This window comes from Pagrus major, chromosome 2 (genome assembly GCF_040436345.1).
Source record: "Pagrus major chromosome 2, Pma_NU_1.0".
NCBI lineage: Eukaryota > Metazoa > Chordata > Actinopteri > Spariformes > Sparidae > Pagrus > Pagrus major.
In genome coordinates, this window is record NC_133216.1 from 807,777 (window position 1) to 825,915 (window position 18,139).

The 18,139-nt window shown below is 47.2% G+C and overlaps 2 protein-coding genes and 3 non-coding genes across 6 annotated transcripts in view; all 5 read left to right on the forward strand.

Moving 5' to 3' along the window:
• Positions 1–465: 465 nt before the first annotated feature.
• On the forward strand, positions 466–14,067 carry atg16l1 (ATG16 autophagy related 16-like 1 (S. cerevisiae)). 2 transcript variants are annotated; one of them, XM_073483477.1, is made up of 20 exons: positions 466–643; positions 1,520–1,631; positions 1,869–1,962; positions 2,151–2,256; positions 4,152–4,225; positions 4,312–4,381; positions 5,045–5,226; positions 5,343–5,408; positions 5,491–5,577; positions 5,831–5,890; positions 7,883–7,985; positions 8,523–8,628; positions 9,767–9,837; positions 10,203–10,274; positions 11,260–11,380; positions 11,607–11,712; positions 12,356–12,505; positions 12,735–12,782; positions 12,909–13,010; positions 13,348–14,067. In XM_073483477.1, exons 2-20 carry the CDS (start codon positions 1,526–1,528, stop codon positions 13,439–13,441), a joined length of 1,818 nt encoding a protein of 605 aa, XP_073339578.1. In that variant the 5' UTR covers positions 466–643; positions 1,520–1,525; the 3' UTR covers positions 13,442–14,067. The 2 variants fall into 2 exon arrangements, with proteins under 2 accessions (XP_073339578.1, XP_073339570.1); XM_073483469.1 differs by having other exon boundaries at positions 478–643; positions 7,880–7,985; positions 13,348–13,592.
• LOC140992423 (small Cajal body-specific RNA 6) lies at positions 4,531–4,803 on the forward strand. Its single transcript, XR_012178047.1, has one exon.
• On the forward strand, positions 8,149–8,421 carry LOC140992429 (small Cajal body-specific RNA 6). Its single transcript, XR_012178048.1, has one exon.
• On the forward strand, positions 10,737–11,009 carry LOC140992436 (small Cajal body-specific RNA 6). Its single transcript, XR_012178049.1, has one exon.
• Positions 14,068–17,009: 2,942 nt separating the features above from the next.
• Positions 17,010–18,139, forward strand: part of sagb (S-antigen; retina and pineal gland (arrestin) b) — a 10,799-nt gene continuing 9,669 nt past the window's right edge. The window contains exons 1-3 of the mRNA XM_073487762.1: positions 17,010–17,057; positions 17,182–17,242; positions 17,319–17,363. Coding sequence (XP_073343863.1) covers positions 17,010–17,057; positions 17,182–17,242; positions 17,319–17,363 — 154 coding nt within the window. The remainder of the gene's footprint in view (positions 17,058–17,181; positions 17,243–17,318; positions 17,364–18,139) is intronic.

The following is an 18,139-nucleotide window of genomic DNA, read 5'->3' on the forward strand; positions in this document are numbered from 1 at the left end:
ATATTCATTATTTATCAATAACAATACACTGCCACACTGTTCTAATTACACTGTTTATATTTGTACATATAATGTATACAAATCTATTTCTATTTCTGCTCTAGCTCTTCTTCTTACCTTTTTGTTATATTGTTTATTTTTTACTATTATTATTGTTTATTGTTATATTGAACTGTCCTTTGGCTCGTTTGCGGGACTGATAACGGGATTGTGATGTGTTGCTGTTGTTGAGACTGTCTCGTGTATCTAATGTACATAAATGAGCTCATTCATCAGATCGTTGTTGTGGGAATTTAAAGTTTGATTAAACGATTAAAGACAAAAGTTTCCTGAAAGCTTTAAATCGACTCGTGACCGCCGCCTGGTGACTCATCCGGTGTTTTGTCTGGAAATATTCAGAAAGTTGTGACATAAAAGAGGAGCGACTCCTCGTTAAACACGACGTCATCTTCGTGCTACCACCCCGGAAGTGTTTCGCCGAAGCCAAAATGGAGCTGTGTTGTAGTTGGTGGCTGAAGAAGCTGATGTCGGTCAACGAGATAAACGGGAGCGTTAAACACCGACAGGCCTGAGACATCATCCCGGAGGTTAACGGCGGGTCGGTGCAGGAAACGAGCCTCAGTCCGGGACTCAGTTAGATGGTGTAAGTTTTATTTTTATCCCTTTGAAGGCGCTGCGAAGCTCTGCAGCTAGCAGCTACGTTAGCATGCTAACATGTCGAGTCACGGGTGTTTGTGTCCCGGGAGCTGCAGTGTGAAACGGTCCGTAAACACCACAAAGAGACCGTTACACCGACACGACGGCGCCGACATGTTGTTTGTTTCCTAACCGTCGTAAAACTGACAGATTTTAATGATTAATGAACGGATCCTGTTAGCATGTTAGCATGTTAGCCTGTTAGCCTGGGTGTCTTCCTGTTTGTGTTGTGATTCCATTTAGCCTCACATGCTAACAACGAGAAGCTTCTAGCTGCTAAACACGTTTTATATTTCATTCCTTTGCAACAGTTTTAATGTGTCTGTGATGCTGTTGGCTGTATCAGAGCTCGACGTCAGCAGCTGTACAGGTGATTTGTGTGTCACCTGGGTTAATGTGACGTCATTGTGTATTGGTATATTTAAATAAAGCAAATGTAAACAGTTATAACATTAAACACTGACATCAGAGCCAAACAAAACAACAACAAACTCAGTTGATCTGAACATATAAATGATAAAATATAGATCATTGATTTGTTTGAAACCTGGTTATTGATTGGTGACGTATAAAACATCTGCGGCCCCTCGTTGTGTCTTTACATCTGACCCAAACAAAGATAGCCACAGAAATGTTCATTAGTTTATTATGAACAGCCAATCAGCAGTCTCCTCCTGCAGGAACACTCTAATGATCAGTTTGATTGGTCATTATTGACTTGGAACCTTCCGGTTTCATCATCATCTGATAGAGACGGGGTGGACAAAATATTAGAAACAGTTCAACAGCAGAACAAACTAGTGTGTGTGTGCGTGTGTGTCAGGTGGTCATGGCGGAGCGGCGGGTGGAGTGTACGTGGAAGAGACACGTCTCAGAGCAGCTGAAGCTCAGAGACCGAGTGCAGAGACAGGCCTTCGAGGAGATCGTCCACCAGTGTAAGTCCATCACTGTCTCACTTCCTGCCTGTCTCAGTCTGTCTGTCCCTGTGTCTCTGTCTGTCCCCTCGTCCCTGTCCCTCTGTCTGTCTGTGTCTGTCTCTGCCCCTATGTCTCTGTCTGTCTATCCCTGTGTCTCTGTCCGTCTCTCTGTCCCTGTGTCTTTGTCTGTCTGTCCCTGTGTGTCTGTCTCTGTACCTGTGTCAGCCTGACTCTTTGTCTGTCTCTGTGTCTCAGATAATCGTCTTCTTGAGAAGTCAGACCTGCAGGCGGTTCTGTCAGAGAGATACCAGACTGACAAGTATGAGGTCCAGAGAGGACATGAGGCCAGGTGAGTCCACGTCTACTACAGGTGTCTGATGGTTCAGACACTTCCCTGACCTGTCCCCTGATGTGTGACTTGACCTGGTCAGGGTCGTTTGACTTATCCCCCGTCCTGACGTGTGACCAGTCCCCTGACGTGTCCCTCTAACATGTCCTCTAACTTGTCCTCTATCTTGTCCTGGTCTTGTGCTTCAGTCCGGCTGCGGACTCGAGTCGCAGTGACGCCCTGCAGCAGGAAATGGCTCAGATGAGAATCAAACACCAGGAGGAGCTGACGGAGCTGCACAAGAAACGAGGAGAGGTCAGTCACCTTCACACACAGGAAATGATGTCATCACCTACACCTGTCCTGATAAAACAGCTCAGGTGTTCATTCATCAGTCGACATCAGTCAGAAGGAACTGGTTGTGGTTTACAGTTTGATCCATTAAATAGATATAATATGAATGTAAATAAATATAATTAATAAATACAGATTTTAATATTTGGTTTTCTTTAAAAAAGGTGACAGTTCAAAGTTGTGTTAATTCATTAATAAATGACTTGAGCGTCACATCTGAGCGCATCACAGCCAGCCCAGAGCATCACAGCTGAGCGTCACAGCTGAGCGCAGAGCGTCACAGCTGAGCGCAGAGCGTCACAGCTGAGCGCAGAGCGTCACAGCCGAGCGCAGAGCGTCACAGCCGAGCGCAGAGCGTCACAGTCAGCCGAGCGTCACAGTCAGCCGAGCGCCACAGTCAGCCGAGAGCGCCACAGCCAGCCCAGAGCGCCACAGCCAGCCCAGAGCATCACAGCTGAGCGTCACAGCTGAGCGTCACAGCTGAGCGCAGAGCGTCACAGCCGAGCGCAGAGCGTCACAGCCAGCCCAGAGCGTCACAGCCGAGCGCAGAGCGTCACAGCCGAGTGCAGAGCGTCACAGCCGAGCGCAGAGCGTCACAGCCGAGCGCAGAGCGTCACAGCCGAGCGTCACAGCCGAGCGCAGAGCGTCACAGCCGAGCGCAGAGCGCAGAGCGTCACAGCCGAGCGCAGAGCGCAGAGCGTCACAGCCGAGCGCAGAGCGCAGAGCGTCACAGCCGAGCGCAGAGCGTCACAGCCGAGCGCAGAGCGTCACAGTCAGCCGAGCGTCATAGTCAGCCGAGCGTCATAGTCAGCCGAGCGTCACAGTCAGCCGAGCGTCAGTCAGCCGAGCGTCACAGTCAGCCGAGCGTCACAGTCAGCCGAGCCCAGAGCGCCACAGCCAGCCCAGAGCGCCACAGCCAGCCCAGAGCGCCACAGCCAGCCCAGAGCGCCACAGCCGAGCGCAGAGCGCCACAGCCAGCCCAGAGCGCCACAGCCGAGCGCAGAGCGCCACAGCCGAGCCCAGAGCGTCACAGCCGAGCGCAGAGCGCCACAGCCGAGCGCAGAGCGTCACAGCCGAGCGCAGAGCGTCACAGCCGAGCGCAGAGCGTCACAGCCAGCCGAGCGTCACAGTCAGCCGAGCGTCACAGTCAGCCGAGCCCAGAGCGCCACAGTCAGCCCAGAGCGCCACAGCCAGCCCAGAGCGTCACAGCCAGCCCAGAGCGTCACAGCCAGCCCAGAGCGTCACAGCCAGCCCAGAGCGCCACAGCCAGCCCAGAGCGTCACAGCCAGCCCAGAGCGTCACAGCCAGCCCAGAGCGTCACAGCCAGCCCAGAGCGTCACAGTCAGCCGAGCGTCACAGTCAGCCGAGCCCAGAGCGCCACAGCCAGCCCAGAGCGCCACAGCCGTCCTCAGAGCGCCACAGCTGGCTGGCTGTGGCGCTCTGGGCTGGCAGAGCGCCACAGCCAGCCCAGAGCGCCACAGCCAGCCCAGAGCGCCACAGCCAGCCCAGAGCGCCACAGCCAGCCCAGAGCGCCACAGCATTTAGAAACACACAGCAGTTGTATCTGATTGAATCAAACTGTCTTAGTCATTGATTTATTGATCAGAGATGATCTGGATTATTTTGTCAATGGCTTCCTGGATGTTTCTTTAATATTTGAGATGTTTTGAAACAAAGATCCTGTTTTCTGTTTGTGTTGAGACATAAATCTAAGCAGCCTGACATCCATTATCCCATCAACAAGTCTTTGTGTTTCCAGCTCTGACTAAAGGTGGTGGATTAGATTCAGGTGATGGAAGTGCTGAGTCATGGTCCTGGAAAGTTGTAGAAACATGTTGTTTGTGTTTGTCGTGCAGCTGGCTCAGAGTGTGATCGAACTGAACAACCAGATTCAGCAGAAAGACAAAGAGATCCAGAGCAACGAGGCAAAGTCAGTAACATACACACTGCAGCATGTTTACCTGCAGCAGGTGAGCAAACACAAATCATGTCTCTGATGTTTGTGTGTTTGTTCAGGATGTTGGAGTACCAGCAGCAGATCGCCAGCCTGGAGGGAGACTGCCGGGACCTGAGGAGCTACCTGCAGGTGGGAGAGCAGCTGACACCATCACATGTACCTGAAGGGCGGCTGATGTCAAGTTATTGCCCCCTTAGGCTGTTAATGTCCATCACGTAGCAGGAAGTTAAACTGACAGCTGTTTGTTGGCTCTTCTGAGCCATTAGAGACGTGATGAAGGTCAGTGATGAGCAGTAAAAGGTCTGATTACCCACAATCCCCTCCTGCCACCCTCTGGCTCCCAGCAGCCCCTGCTCTCTGCTCCCATCATGCTCTAGTATTTCAATGGTGGTCCCAGGAGCTGCTGACACAGACGGGATGTGACATCACAGAGTCTGTACAGAGACACTACAGGTTCAGTGATGATGACTGACATCCAACAGAACCAATCAGCACGGAGTGTCAGGCTGAGGAGGAGGAGGGAGCTGATCACAAGTTTTCAACCTGAGACCTTCACAGTCTGAGCAGACAGGAAACAGGGAGTCAGTTTCATTAGATACAGACTCCACAGGGTCTGTCCTCCATCAGAAACACGTCACAATTCTGACAAATCACAGTCTTTAAAATCACTTTTAACCGCATGTTGTTCCCCGTTACCACGGTAACATGAACAAATTGTAAATGTGTGATCAGTCACACAGTTGGTCTGTGACTGGATGCATCAGACCATCAACAGTCTCTGTGTCCCTGCAGGACCTGGAGAGGGCGAACCAGACCCTGAAGGACGAGTACGATGCCCTACAGATCACCTTCTCTGCTCTGGAGGAAAAACTGAGGAAGACCACCGAGGACAACCAGGAGCTGGTGTCCCGCTGGATGGCTGAGAAGGCTCAGGAGGCCAACAAGCTGAATGCTGAGAACGAGAAGGACAGCAGGTAAGCCTGGAGGACGACTGTGATGGACCTGTGGTTGATCCTCTGACTGACTGACTGACTGACTCTGACTGACTGACTGACTGACTCTGACTGACTGTGTTCTGTTGGTGTTTCAGACGCAGACAAGCCAAACTGCAGAAAGAACTGGCCGACGCTGCTAAAGAGCCGCTGCCTGTCGACCCGTCAGTACATGAATTATCTTGACATCAGCTTTATGAGCCTCAGGGAGGTGAGTGTCAGTACTGACTGTGTCTGTGTCCTCAGAGACGACGACATCGAGGTCCTGACTGAAGACGGAGGGAAGGGCGGCGGAGAGACCTCCCCTAACAGACCACTCAGCAGAACGCCCAGGTGAGATCCGTACCTGTCCTGCTGTAGCTACTGGGTAAACTGGAAGACAGTGGACACTGAAACTGTTCCCGTTAACTGTACACATGATCACAGTTCAAATTGAAACAATGGGTCTCTTTATAAACAACTCTTTAGATTGAGATCCAGCCTGTTTGTTTTCTGTCTCAGTAACTGAATCTCTCAGGGTTTGAAATGTTGGTCCAGTAAGACGTGAAGACGTTAATGAGGACTTTCTGTTTTTGTGTCTGTGCAGTAAGAAAATCTCCCAGCCTCCTCCTGGTGGTCTGCTGGACTCCATCTCTAACATTTTTGGGTATGTAGCTGTAAGATCATCTGTCCTGTGTGTCCCTTTGTCCAGGTCTCTGCAGGTCTGCCCAGGTTTGTCCAGGTCTCTGCAGCTCTGGACTGTTGTGATTGACCACCTGTCTATCTACCTGTCTATCTACCTGTCTGTCTGTCTGTCTACAGCGTGTCTGAGTGTGTTCAGCCTGGACTCCTCCCACCACTGTACTCCAGGTGAAGGACTGTGTGTGTTCACCTGTTCACACTGTCAGCTCTGTGATTGGCTGTCAGCTCTTTCACAGAATATAAGTCTAACAGCAGAGGTCTAATGAGCTTTACTGATTTTTGGCTGTTCGTCCACTGAAATATTTCAACAACTATTGGATGGACTGTCATGAACTCCAACTAAGTATTATTATTGAATCATTTGCAGAAGATTTTTTTCAGTTATTGTTTGGACTGTGAAATATCAGAAAATCCTGAAACTGCTGATCACAACCTCCCAGAGACCATGTTGATCTTCAAATGTCTCATTTTGTTTCACCGACAGTCCAAAACTCAGAGATTCAGTTTATTGAGACAGAAAACTGAAAAATCTGAAAACGGAGAAATTTAGCATTTCTTCACTGTATTTGATTAATAAATGATTACTTGATTTATTCATTGATAATGAGAAGTGGCTGGAAGATTATATTTAAGTCTCAGTTTCATTCATGTTCCCCTCAGGATGAACTGTAATAACTTTGGTGATCCTCTGACTTTTCATCTAGCGCCACCATCATGTCAACTTTTAAGTTAAGAAGTTTCTCAGGGAAGCTGTCTTGTGATTAGCTGTCAGCAGAATCACATGTGAGCAGAATCCCAGAACACAACAGCCACGTGTTGACTTGTTGATCATTGTGCTGTCGGTGTGAACACACGGTGAAGTTTGTAGTGAACTGATTATTCTTGCCAATAATCTCAATACTATCAGTCAATAATCAGAGGCATGTAGAACAGTGTGTGTGCTCCTGTGTGGATAGAGTTACAGAGGCCTTGATTTAACAACATGATCCTGCTGATGGTCACCTGGAGCACACCTGTACGTCAGTGCGGTCATGTCAGCCGGAGCACACCTGTACGTCAGTGCGGTCATGTCAGCCGGAGCACACCTGTACGTCAGTGCGGTCATGTCAGCCGGAGCACACCTGTACGTCAGTGCGGTCATGTCAGCCGGAGCACACCTGTACGTCAGTGCGGTCATGTCACCTGGAGCACACCTGTACGTCAGTGTGGCTCTCTTATCGGCTCATATGGATAATAAACACACATGATAAATTGAACCCATCAGGAGACTCAGCGTGTTGTCCCTTCAAGGCTTCTGTACCTGTCAGTGCTTTGATTCAAACTGATGTGTGATCTCACACCCTGACAATAACCTCATTCAGTTATTTACATTGATCAGTTGTTTACTGTCATCAGTCATTATTTACTGTGATCATTTTACTGATGGGTTGTAGTTTACTGTGATCAGTTCTATAAAACATGGTGGGATAAAGTATCAATACGGTAATATATTGTATTGCTTCCTGTTGCGATACAGTTATTGATAAACCGGCACCAAATATCAGTATTACAACATGGAGGCTGTAACAGGTCCCTCTGACAGTTTGAACAGAGTCACCTCTTTCCTGCTGGAAATGTTTAAACATTGAACTGCAGAACTGTTTGGCTGTCTGACACTTTATGACTGCTTTACATTAAATACACGAGTGTGTGTGTGTGTGTGTGTCTGTCTGTATGTATGTCTGTCTTGTATTGATTATTGCAGTATCGTGAGTTACTCTGATTCACACACTCACAGGATTAGTTCTGTTAACAATGTTTTATAATAATGAGCTGAATCCCACACACATCATAATGTGTCTATACACACACACACACACACACACACACACACACACACACAGTGATGTGTTAAACAGACACATGTAAACAGTCTAAAGCTGATGGTGTTTGTGACGCTGCTACTTTTCCTCAGCAGGCGTCGAACTGGCAACTCTTTCAGCACTTCACCTGAGAACACTGAGGCTCCGTCAGGTGTGTGTGCAGAGGTTCGAGTCCCGTCCACAGCGCTGCACGTCTTTGTAAGTATCTGTCCTCACCTCGTCAGCCTGTCTGTAGATCAGATGGAGTCTATAAACTGAGTCTTAGTTGGTGTTTCATCAATGACATCATCAATGACCTGATGTTCCCACAACGCCCCTCTTTGGTGGATTTAATAGAAATATTGACAGCTGAAACCTGATTGGTCAGTGATGAGCAGTAAAAGGTCTGATTACCCACAATCCCCTCAAGCCGCCCTCTGGCTCCCAGCAGCCCCTGCTCTCTGCTCCCATCATGCTCTAGTGGTGCAGTGGTGGTCCCAGAAGCTGCTGACACAAACAGGATGTGACATCACAGAGTCTGTACAGAGACACTACAGGTTCAGTGATGATGACTGACATCCAACAGAACCAATCAGCACGGAGCGTCAGGCTGAGGAGGAGGAGGGAGCTGATCACAAGTTTTCAACCTGAGACCAACACAAACTGAGCGCTCAATGGAGCGTTCTGATTGGCTCATAGGATAACTGTGTGTGTGTGTGTGTGTGTGTGTGTGTGTGTGTGTGTGTGTGTGTGTAGGAAGCCCACGACGGTGAGGTGAACGCAGTGAGGTTCAGCCCTGGCTCTCGTCTCCTAGCAACAGGAGGAATGGACCGCAGGGTGAAGCTGTGGGAGGTCGTCGCGGGTGAGTTCAAGATGTAACCCAGAAGTGACACACTTTAAACAACATACAGCTGTTTATATTGATCACGTAAACCTGATTGTTGTTTGTTTACTTCTGTTAGCAGTTTAATATTTAAAATGTCTTTAAACTGAACTAGAGGTCTTCACGGGTCCAATTTGACGGACCCAAACCCAAATGGACCTGTGAAAATTGTACCCGGAGCCGACTGGCCCTGAGCTATTATTATAAATCTGAGTTCCGAACCCGAGCAGCACCGAGATATGTCGGAACCGGCTCCGAATAGACATGAACCGAAGGGTTCGGGGCTGACATACCAGCCCGGAACCCTAAAAAACCCGTGGACCCGAAATGCCTGAGTTGCTTTATGATTTAATACAAGTTGTCTAGTGTGAAATAAGACTTGTTTTTATTACTTTGTTTCTTACCTAAACGTAGTCTTCTTCTACCTGGTTCCTGCTGCGGGCACTGCCAGCCCCCCTGGCCATAACGTGATGTAAACAAAAATAAATCCACGTCGTCATTTTCTTGTTTAGATGGTCATGTACTGTAATCCTTCTTCTTAGCCATTGCTAACGCTAATCCACCGGTCAGTAGAACACATTTTCTCTTGTTTAATTAACGTTATAATTTTGGAGTTTCCATTGTGCTTTGCAGAGCATACCGGTAACAACACGCTATGGCAATTCGATTGTTTAACCATTTTGAACCATTAACCAAAACGTTACGTTAATAAACAATCTTTTTAACTGCCCCGAGTCCTGACCTAGGCTCTAACTTTTGCTTGAACTTTCACCTTTGACGTCATCATCAGAATGTGACAGTCATGAGTCAATCATTTAGTGCCCTCTTGTGGCGAGAGTTTTGTGAAAATGACATACAAATTATCCATCATCAGGGACAACAGTCGAGTTCAAATGTATTTTCTTTTTACTGAACAAACTACAGTCCACAAAGCTGTGACCGCCAATCGCCGGGTCCTCTCGGGTTATATATAACCCGGCCTTTCACTATAAGAGCCCCGAGGCCCGAGACAAACCCAAAACCCGAGCCGGGTCGGGTCGGACCTTGGGTTTTCGGGCTGTTGGGTTTTTCCGAAGACCTCTAAACTGAACTGATCCATCATTTTTCAATTGTTCAGGTCGCTGTGAGTCTAAAGGAGCGCTGACGGGCAGTAACGCTGGAATCACCAGCATTGACTTTGACAGCGCTGTGAGTCTGTTTGTTTTCTTGTCCTACTCATTATAACCACGTTACTGATGATTATTGATTATTATGAGTACCGACAGTCTGTCACAATATCGACGTCTGAGTATTTGTAATATCCAGTCCAGTCCGAGCGTTTATGAAGAGTTTGAGAGGAGATTTAAGACGGACACATATTGTGTATCGAGATTTAAACTTCAAATATTGTGATATTATTTTGAGGCTGTATCACACAGCTCTGTTGCTAAGTGATAGTTAGACATACTTATCCATTAAAAAGCCTGTTTGGTCCTGGAGGCGTCCTTGGGAAGATGTGTTATTTTCTGTCGTCACGGTGACGACATGTTGATCACATGTTCATGTTGTTTCAGGGCTCGTACCTGCTGGCTGCCTCCAATGACTTTGCCAGTCGGATCTGGACTGTGGACGACTACAGACTGAGAGTGAGTCTCACCTTTACCTGCAACATATAAAGTCCACCTCCAGTCAGTTTTTCTCCCATCCCAGGTCGACATTCTCTCTCAAACAGAGAATGGGGGCGTGGTTAAGTCATCCGTAACCCATTATCATGGCAACCAGACTGCTGTTCTAACAAGATCAGCATCACTAGAATGGATACTGTTGGCATGGAAAAGCAATAGCATGAATAATAGCAGAGACAGTGCTAGCTGTCACTCAGACAGAAGTTCTTGTTGTGTGTTGGGGAGCTGCAGAGTTTATTTATGGTCTGTTTACTGCCACTAGACAACTTCTCTGCTAAACTTTCCCTCTGCTCAGGTCGCCAACATATGTCTGTTCTGAACACACTCACCTGAGCTCTCTCTCCTTCTCAGGCTTGACCACTGACACACTACACACTGCCCTGTTCCTTAAAGAAGCCGCACTGCTTTTATGAGTGTGTTGATGGTCAGTGATGTGATGTAAAAGGTCTGAACCTCAGGTCCCCCATCCTGTCGGCCATCTTAGATCACAGCAGCCCCTGCTCTCTGTTCCCATCATGCTCTAGTGGTGCAGTGGTGGTCCCAGGAGCTGCTGACACAGATGGGATGTGACATCACAGAGTCTGTACAGAGACATTACAGGCTCAGTGATGAGGACTGACATCCAACAGAACCAACCAAGAGCCTAAGGCTGAGGGGGTGGGGCCTGAGAGCTGATCTCACTCTTCTGCTGAGACCACAAAGACACAGATATTGTTGTTTGTTTATTTTTTGTTTTGTGATGATGTTGATTCATCATGAAGAATTTATAATTATGTATTATTACTCAGAACCTTTTGATTTTGTGGCCGTACATTAACAGTAATCTGATGTGTGTGTGTGTGTGTGTGTGTGTGTGTGTGTGTGTGTGTGTGTGTGTGTGTGTGTGTGTGTGTGTGTGTGTGTGTGTGTGTGTGTGTGTGTGTGTGTGTGTGTGTGTGTCCTGCAGCACACCTTGACAGGTCACAGTGGGAAGGTGCTGTCAGCTCGCTTCCTATTGGACAACGCTCGGATTGTCTCTGGGAGCTACGACCGGACGCTAAAACTGTGGGACCTCCGCAGCAAAGTCTGTACGTGATCACACAATTTGTACAGGTTTACTCCACCTGAGACCAGGTGTACAGGTTTACTCCACCTGAGACCAGGTGTACAGGTCTGACAGAGCAGTTCCTTCTGTGCTGGACTGTAAAGTCTACTACAGTGAACTACTGCAGTGTACTACAGTGTACTGCAGTGTAGTTGTCTCTTTGTGTCCTCACGGATTTCCACGCCTCACCTGCTGTCTCACCTGTGCAGGTATGAAGACGGTGTTTGCTGGCTCCAGCTGTAACGACATTGTGTGCACGGAGCAGTGTGTGATGAGCGGACACTTTGATAAGAAGGTTCGGTTCTGGGACATCAGGTCAGTGACAGAGTTCAGTAAGAAGACCATGTCTTGATGTGGTCTGACATGGAGGCTGGTCACATGATCAACATCAGATTTAAACGTGTCCACACTGTGTGTCCTCATAGTGTGTCCTCAGTGTGTCTTCACTGTGTGTCTCACTGTGTCTTCAGTGTGTCTTCACATCTTTAAACAGCTTCAATTACCTTTTGAATTTGAAACAAACATCATGAAGCTGTTAGACGGTTTGTAAACGACACGCTGTGCGTTGGTGTTTGTAAACGACACGCTGTGCGTTGGTGTTTGTAAACGACACGCTGTGTGTTGGTGTTTGTAAACGACACGCTGTGCGTTGGTGTTTGTAAACGACACGCTGTGTGTTGGTGTTTGTAAACGACACGCTGTGCGTTGGTGTTTGTAAACGACACGCTGTGCGTTGGTGTTTGTAAACGACACGCTGTGCGTTGGTGTTTGTAAACGACACGCTGTGCGTTGGTGTTTGTAAACGACACGCTGTGCGTTGGTGTTTGTAAACGACACGCTGTGCGTTGGTGATGATTCAAACAAAAAAAACAATTAGATCATTTTAAATGAGTGTTTAACTTTATATTTGTTATGTTTTGTGTGTGTGTGTGTGTGTGTGTGTGTGTGTGTGTGTCAGAGCGGAGAGTATAGTCCGGGAGCTGGAGCTGCTGGGCAGAGTGACGTCTCTGGACCTGAACCACGACCGCACAGAGCTGCTCACCTGCTCCAGAGATGACCTGGTGAAGATCATCGACCTGCGCAGCAACGCTGTCAGACAGACGTTCAGGTGAGTTCAACAGCCGAGACACGCCCGAGACACACCCGAGACAGGTGAGCTTTTGGATGAAAACTAATCTGAATAATCAGATGGTCTGTTACACAGAACTTATTCTCAATTAACAAATGTAGCTTTGTGGCTGCACCTGTGGGCAGGTGTTTCCCCTTTACTTCATCATCTGACCCTCTTTTTACCAATAACTCACTACAACAACTGTGTGTGTGTTGTGTTCGTTCAGTGCCCAGGGCTTCAAGTGTGGCGCTGATTGGACCAGAGTGACCTTCAGGTGAGTTGATATTTCAGGTGATGTCTCAGTGACTCCCTCTGCTGGTGTGTGTGTGTTGTGTGTGTGTGTGTTGTGTGTGTTGTGTGTGTGTGTGTGTGTGTTCTGTTAATTCTGTTCTGTGTTCAGTCCTGACGGCAGCTATGTGGCTGGAGGATCAGCTGATGGAGCTTTGTACGTCTGGAACGTCCTGACAGGGAAAGTGGACCGGACTCTGGACCGGAACCACAAGTAAGAACCAGAACTGGACAAATCAGACTGTACATTTGTTTATTTAAAGAGTAACTAAACCCCTCGGTTTTGGCTGAGGTGCATCTAGGCTGGAAATTAGGCAGAGCCCCCCCCCCACGCCCAGTCACTCTGTGCAGCCTCCAACAGTACAACTGTAATCAGATTACTCACCCAGTGAAGCTGAACTGTGTTAATGCTGCTGATGGATATTAATTGGGTCGACGCTTGGTTCTGTCTGATGGACATTAATCGGGTCGACGCTTGGTTCTGTCTGATTGTTGTCTGCTGACTGTAGATGAACTCTGTAATCAGTTGGTTGTGTGTTTGTTGTCTGCAGTTCTGCCATCAACTCGGTGTCCTGGTCACCTTCAGGAGCGTACGTCGCCAGTGTGGAGAAAGGCAGCAAGGCCATCCTGTGGTCTGACATGTGATTGGCTGATGATGTGGAGACGGAGACATTGAGGAGGACGATGGAGACGATGAGGAGGAGGAGGAGGAGGAGGATGAAGCTGGTCATCAGCTGACAGACTGACTCAGCTGACAGCTGCTTGTTCTGCCTTCAGCTTCAATCTCAAGTTTACGTTCACGAAAAAAACTGCCGTCAAACTTCATCAGCTGGACGTCAACAAGGATTCAGTAAATTCTTTAACCGTGGTTGGTTCAGTGGACAGCTCCAGTGGACAGCTCCAGTGGACGGTTCAGTGGACAGCTCCAGTGGACGGTTCAGTGGACAGCTCCAGTGGACAGCTCCAGTGGACGGTTCAGTGGACAGCTCCAGTGGACAGCTCCAGTGGACGGTTCAGTGGACAGCTCCAGTGGACGGTTCAGTGGACAGCTCCAGTGGACGGTTCAGTGGACAGCTCCAGTGGACGGTTCAGTGGACAGCTCCAGTGGACGGTTCAGTGGACAGCTCCAGTGGACGGTTCAGTGGACAGCTCCAGTGGACAGTTCAGTGGACAGTGTCTCACTAATGTGTGTGTGTGTGTGTGTGTGTGTGTGTGTGTGTGTGTGTGTATGTATGTAAGTAAACAGAATAAAGTCAGAATCATATCTGTCACGTTTGTCTCTGAAACTCTTTTCATCATTTTTCTCTTCAGATGAATCAGTTCAGTTTCAAGTGTGTTACTTCCTGTTAGTGTATGAGTGTTGCAGTGCTCTCAGGTGACCAGCAGGTGTTGAGCAGCAGGTTCAGTCCAATATTCTGCAGCTGCCTCCTGATGGTCCACAAGATGGTTCATTAATTCTATTTATTTTTGTTTGTTCATTAAAAACACAATAATCATCAAAGATGTCGACACATGTTCCTTCATAAAGTCAGATACACCTGAGTTAAAGCGTCACTTCCTGGAGGAAGAGTGAGAGTCATCAAACTGTGTGGCTTCATTAGTTTCTGCCGACATCTTAAATACATTTCAAACATACAGCACTGACATGACGCTAATTTAGAATTTGAAGCTGAACTGTTTTCACTAAAGAAACGTCTTTAAACTGAACTGATCCATCATTTTTGAAGTGTGTGTGTGTGTGTGTGTGTGTGTGTGTGTGTGTGTGTGTGTGTGTGTGTGTGTGTGTGTGTGTGTGTGTGTGTGTGTGTGTGTGTGTGTGTGTGTGTGTGTGTGTGTGTGTGTGTGTGTGTGTGTGTGTGTGTGAGAGAGAGCTGCTGATGTCAGCAGACAGACTGCTGAGTCTGACTGACAGCTTCTTATCAGCTCAGCAGAGACCCACAGCTGATCACATTATGTCAGAACATCATTAATAATAATCAACACTAAGAGTCCATATTGTTTCATTTTCAGGGTCATGTTATTATTTCAGGTGTCTACTAGAAAATGTTGACATGCTTGGTTAAAACATTGTGTCTAATCCTATCCAGTGCTGCAGCTCCTCTATTCACCCTGTCTGTTTCTTTAAGACGACAGAGCTGCAGGTGTGAAGAAGACTTCTGTCCAGCACAAGTCAACTGAATGCAAAGAAAATGGCAAAAGTTATTACAGCATGTTGCACACAAACACTACATGAAGTAAAAAGTGATGAAAAGTTAAAGTTAAACTGTTCTCTGTGTGCGCTGCCAAGCTGCTGTGATGTTGTCTTTGTTTATATCAGAGAAGTGGGGCTTCATGGATCTTGTCCAAAGTTCCGACTTGGAATATCAACTTCAGTCTCACTGCTAACAGGACGCTAACATTTCAGCTCTGTAACATGTTAGCTGGAAGCGCTTTGTCAATTAATTTAACTGTAAATTAATTGACATTAAAAGCGCTTCAAATTCAGTTAAATTAATTGACATTAGTTACAGTTTTGTAACAGGTTGTTAATGTTACAGCTTTGTAACATGTAAGCAGGGCACTAACATTACAACTTTGTATCGGTCTGTGTGTGGTGTTAGCACGCTAACTGCTTGGTGCTAATCAAAGTCTCATCTCTCATTATCTTCCGCTTTTTCCGTGAGAGTTGCGGGGATGTTACCGCTTTATCCCCTTTCAGGGGGTTGCGGGGGTTACTGGAGCCAATCCCAGTTTCTCTATGGGCGAAGGCCAGGGTACACCCCCTGGATGAGTCGCCAGCTCATCGCAGGGCCCTTTCTGATGGCAGAGGCCGCCACACAAGGTGCCATCTGCACATCAGGAGCAATTTTGGGGTTCAGTATCTTGCTCAAGGATACTTCGACATGTAGCTCAGTTCCGCCCAGGGGAGCCGGGATTTGAACCAGCAACCTTTCTGATCACTAGTCACCTGCTCTACCCACTGAGCTACAGCCGCCCCCCACTGAGCCACTACAGCCGCTAATCAAAGTGACACAGCTAATAAATAAATTCCTGCACATTGCACGTCTCTGTTCCACACTCAGAGATCTCTGGGCAGCAGCGATACAGCAGGGTCTAAACTCTCGACTGACGTACAGAAAACAGACTGGACTTGTAAAAACGACAAGTCTAATTTTGTTCTGTGTTTTTCCTCCTGATTTGTTTGTTGTGTGAACTGAACGGACTGAGAAACTGAAAACATTTCATCTTGTTTGGAATGAAATGTCTGGAGAGAAAACAACTTTAAATAACAACAAAGTAATGGCAGCTCCACCTCACAATCCACGTGACCAAAGGATCTGTCGCTAACACCCTGGTGTCAGACACTACAGGACACCCCAGAGGTCCTGTGAACACCCTGACAGGTCTGATCCGTGGTGGACTTGTTCCAGCACGTCATGCTGTCGTTGATCAGATTGAGATCTGTTCTTCAAGTCGTTCCTGAGCAGTTGTGTGTAAGGGTGCATTGTACTGTCATCAGGACACTTCATTGACATGAGGGGGGTGTAGTTGGTCTGCAACAGTGTTTGGGTGGTGATGTGTGTCAAGAAACATCCACATGAATGTCAGGACCCAAAGTTTCTAACATTGTAATGATGTGATTAATGTTTTTTACTTCACTTGTTGGTCTTCAGCAGATTGAGTTAACAGATCAGTGTGTGTGAGAAGAGTCGACGTTGAAACCTGAGACCAGGAGTCCAAACACAAAGTCTGAATCACTGGTCCAGTTATTAATAAACAAACATGTCACAGAGTTAACGAAGGTGAACTAACGACGATGAAACATTTGTTCTGTGGTTGTGGAATAAGTTTTACATGATGACGGTGAAATCTTCCTGCAGAGCTGCAAATCTTCCTGTTTGTTCAGGATTATCTGTGTGTACAGACTGTAATGATGAGCATGCTGACCAGGCTGTGTGTGTGTGTGTGTGTGTGTGTGTGTGTGTGTGTGTGTGTGTGTGTGTGTGTGTGTGTGTGTGTGTGTGTGTGCCCAGTATAAATGCAGCTCTGAGTGTGATCGGCTCTTAGAAAGCTGCCTTCCACTTTCTGCTCAGCACCCATCACAGCTGCTCTCAGGTCAGTTTTCTTTTCAACATTAAAGGATTCTTTACATCTGGAGACCAGTTTTAATTTAAACGTCTTAAAGTTTTAAATTCTCTTCTCTGTGCTGCAGGTCGTCACACCAGTCGTCACCATGAGTCCTAAACATGTCATCTTTAAGAAAGTTTCCCGAGACAAGTCGGTGAGTTCTGCACAGGTGGACTGGTTGTAGCAGTAGACCAAAGTTCAGGAGTTTCTTCTGTTTCTACCCATGTAGTTCCCTTGAGCAAGGCACTGACGAGGCCTGTGACCCCTCTGTATTTCAGGTGGCCATCTACATGGCCAAGAGAGACTTTGTGGATCACTGTGACTTTGTGGATCCAGTGGGTGAGTCAGGTTTCTGTCAGACTGCAGGATGATGATTGGTTCATTCAGAAACGTGATCATTCTCTGCCTCTTTCAGACGGAGTTATTTTGATTGACCCGGTGCAGCTCAAAGGAAAGAAAGGTCAGTATGATTCTAAACTTTATTGATCACAGATCAGGAGATAAAGCAACATAATCTATAATGGTCATCATGTTACAGTCATGTAGCCTCACACAGAAGAGCTCAAACAAGATAATGTATTTACAGAAGGGGAGATCAACAAAGGACAAGCACAAGACATCAACTAACATTGGTGTTGGTTTGTTGGTGTGTTTGTTGGTTGGTTGGTGTGTTGGTTGGTTGGTGTGTTGATTGGTTGGTTGGTTGGTTTGTTAGTTGGTTGGTTGGTTTGTTGGCGTGTTGGTTTGTTGGTTTAGTGGTTGGTTTGTTGATTGGCTGGTTGGATGGTTGGTTGGATGGTTGGTTGGTTGGTTGGTGTGTTAGTTGGTTGGTGTGTTGGTTGGTTGGTTGGTTGGTTGGTGTGTTGTTTGGTGTGTTTGTTGGTTGGTTGGTTTGTTAGTTGGTTTGTTGGTTGGTTGGTGTGTTGGTTTATTGGTTTAGTGGTTGGTGTGTTGGTTGGTTGGTTTGCTGGTTGGTTGGTTTGTTAGTTGGTTTGTTGGTTGGTTGGTGTGTTGGTTTATTGGTTTAGTGGTTGGTGTGTTGGTTGGTTGGTTTGCTGGTTGGTTGGTTTGTTAGTTGGTTGGTTGGTTGGTTGGTGTGTTGGTTGGTTGGTTTGTTAGTTGGTTGGTTGGTGTGTTTGTTGGTTGGTTGGTGTGTTGGTTGGTGGTTGGATTGTTGGTTGTTTGGTGTGTTTGGTGTTTGGTGTGTTTGGTGGTTTGGTGGTTAATTGGTTGGTT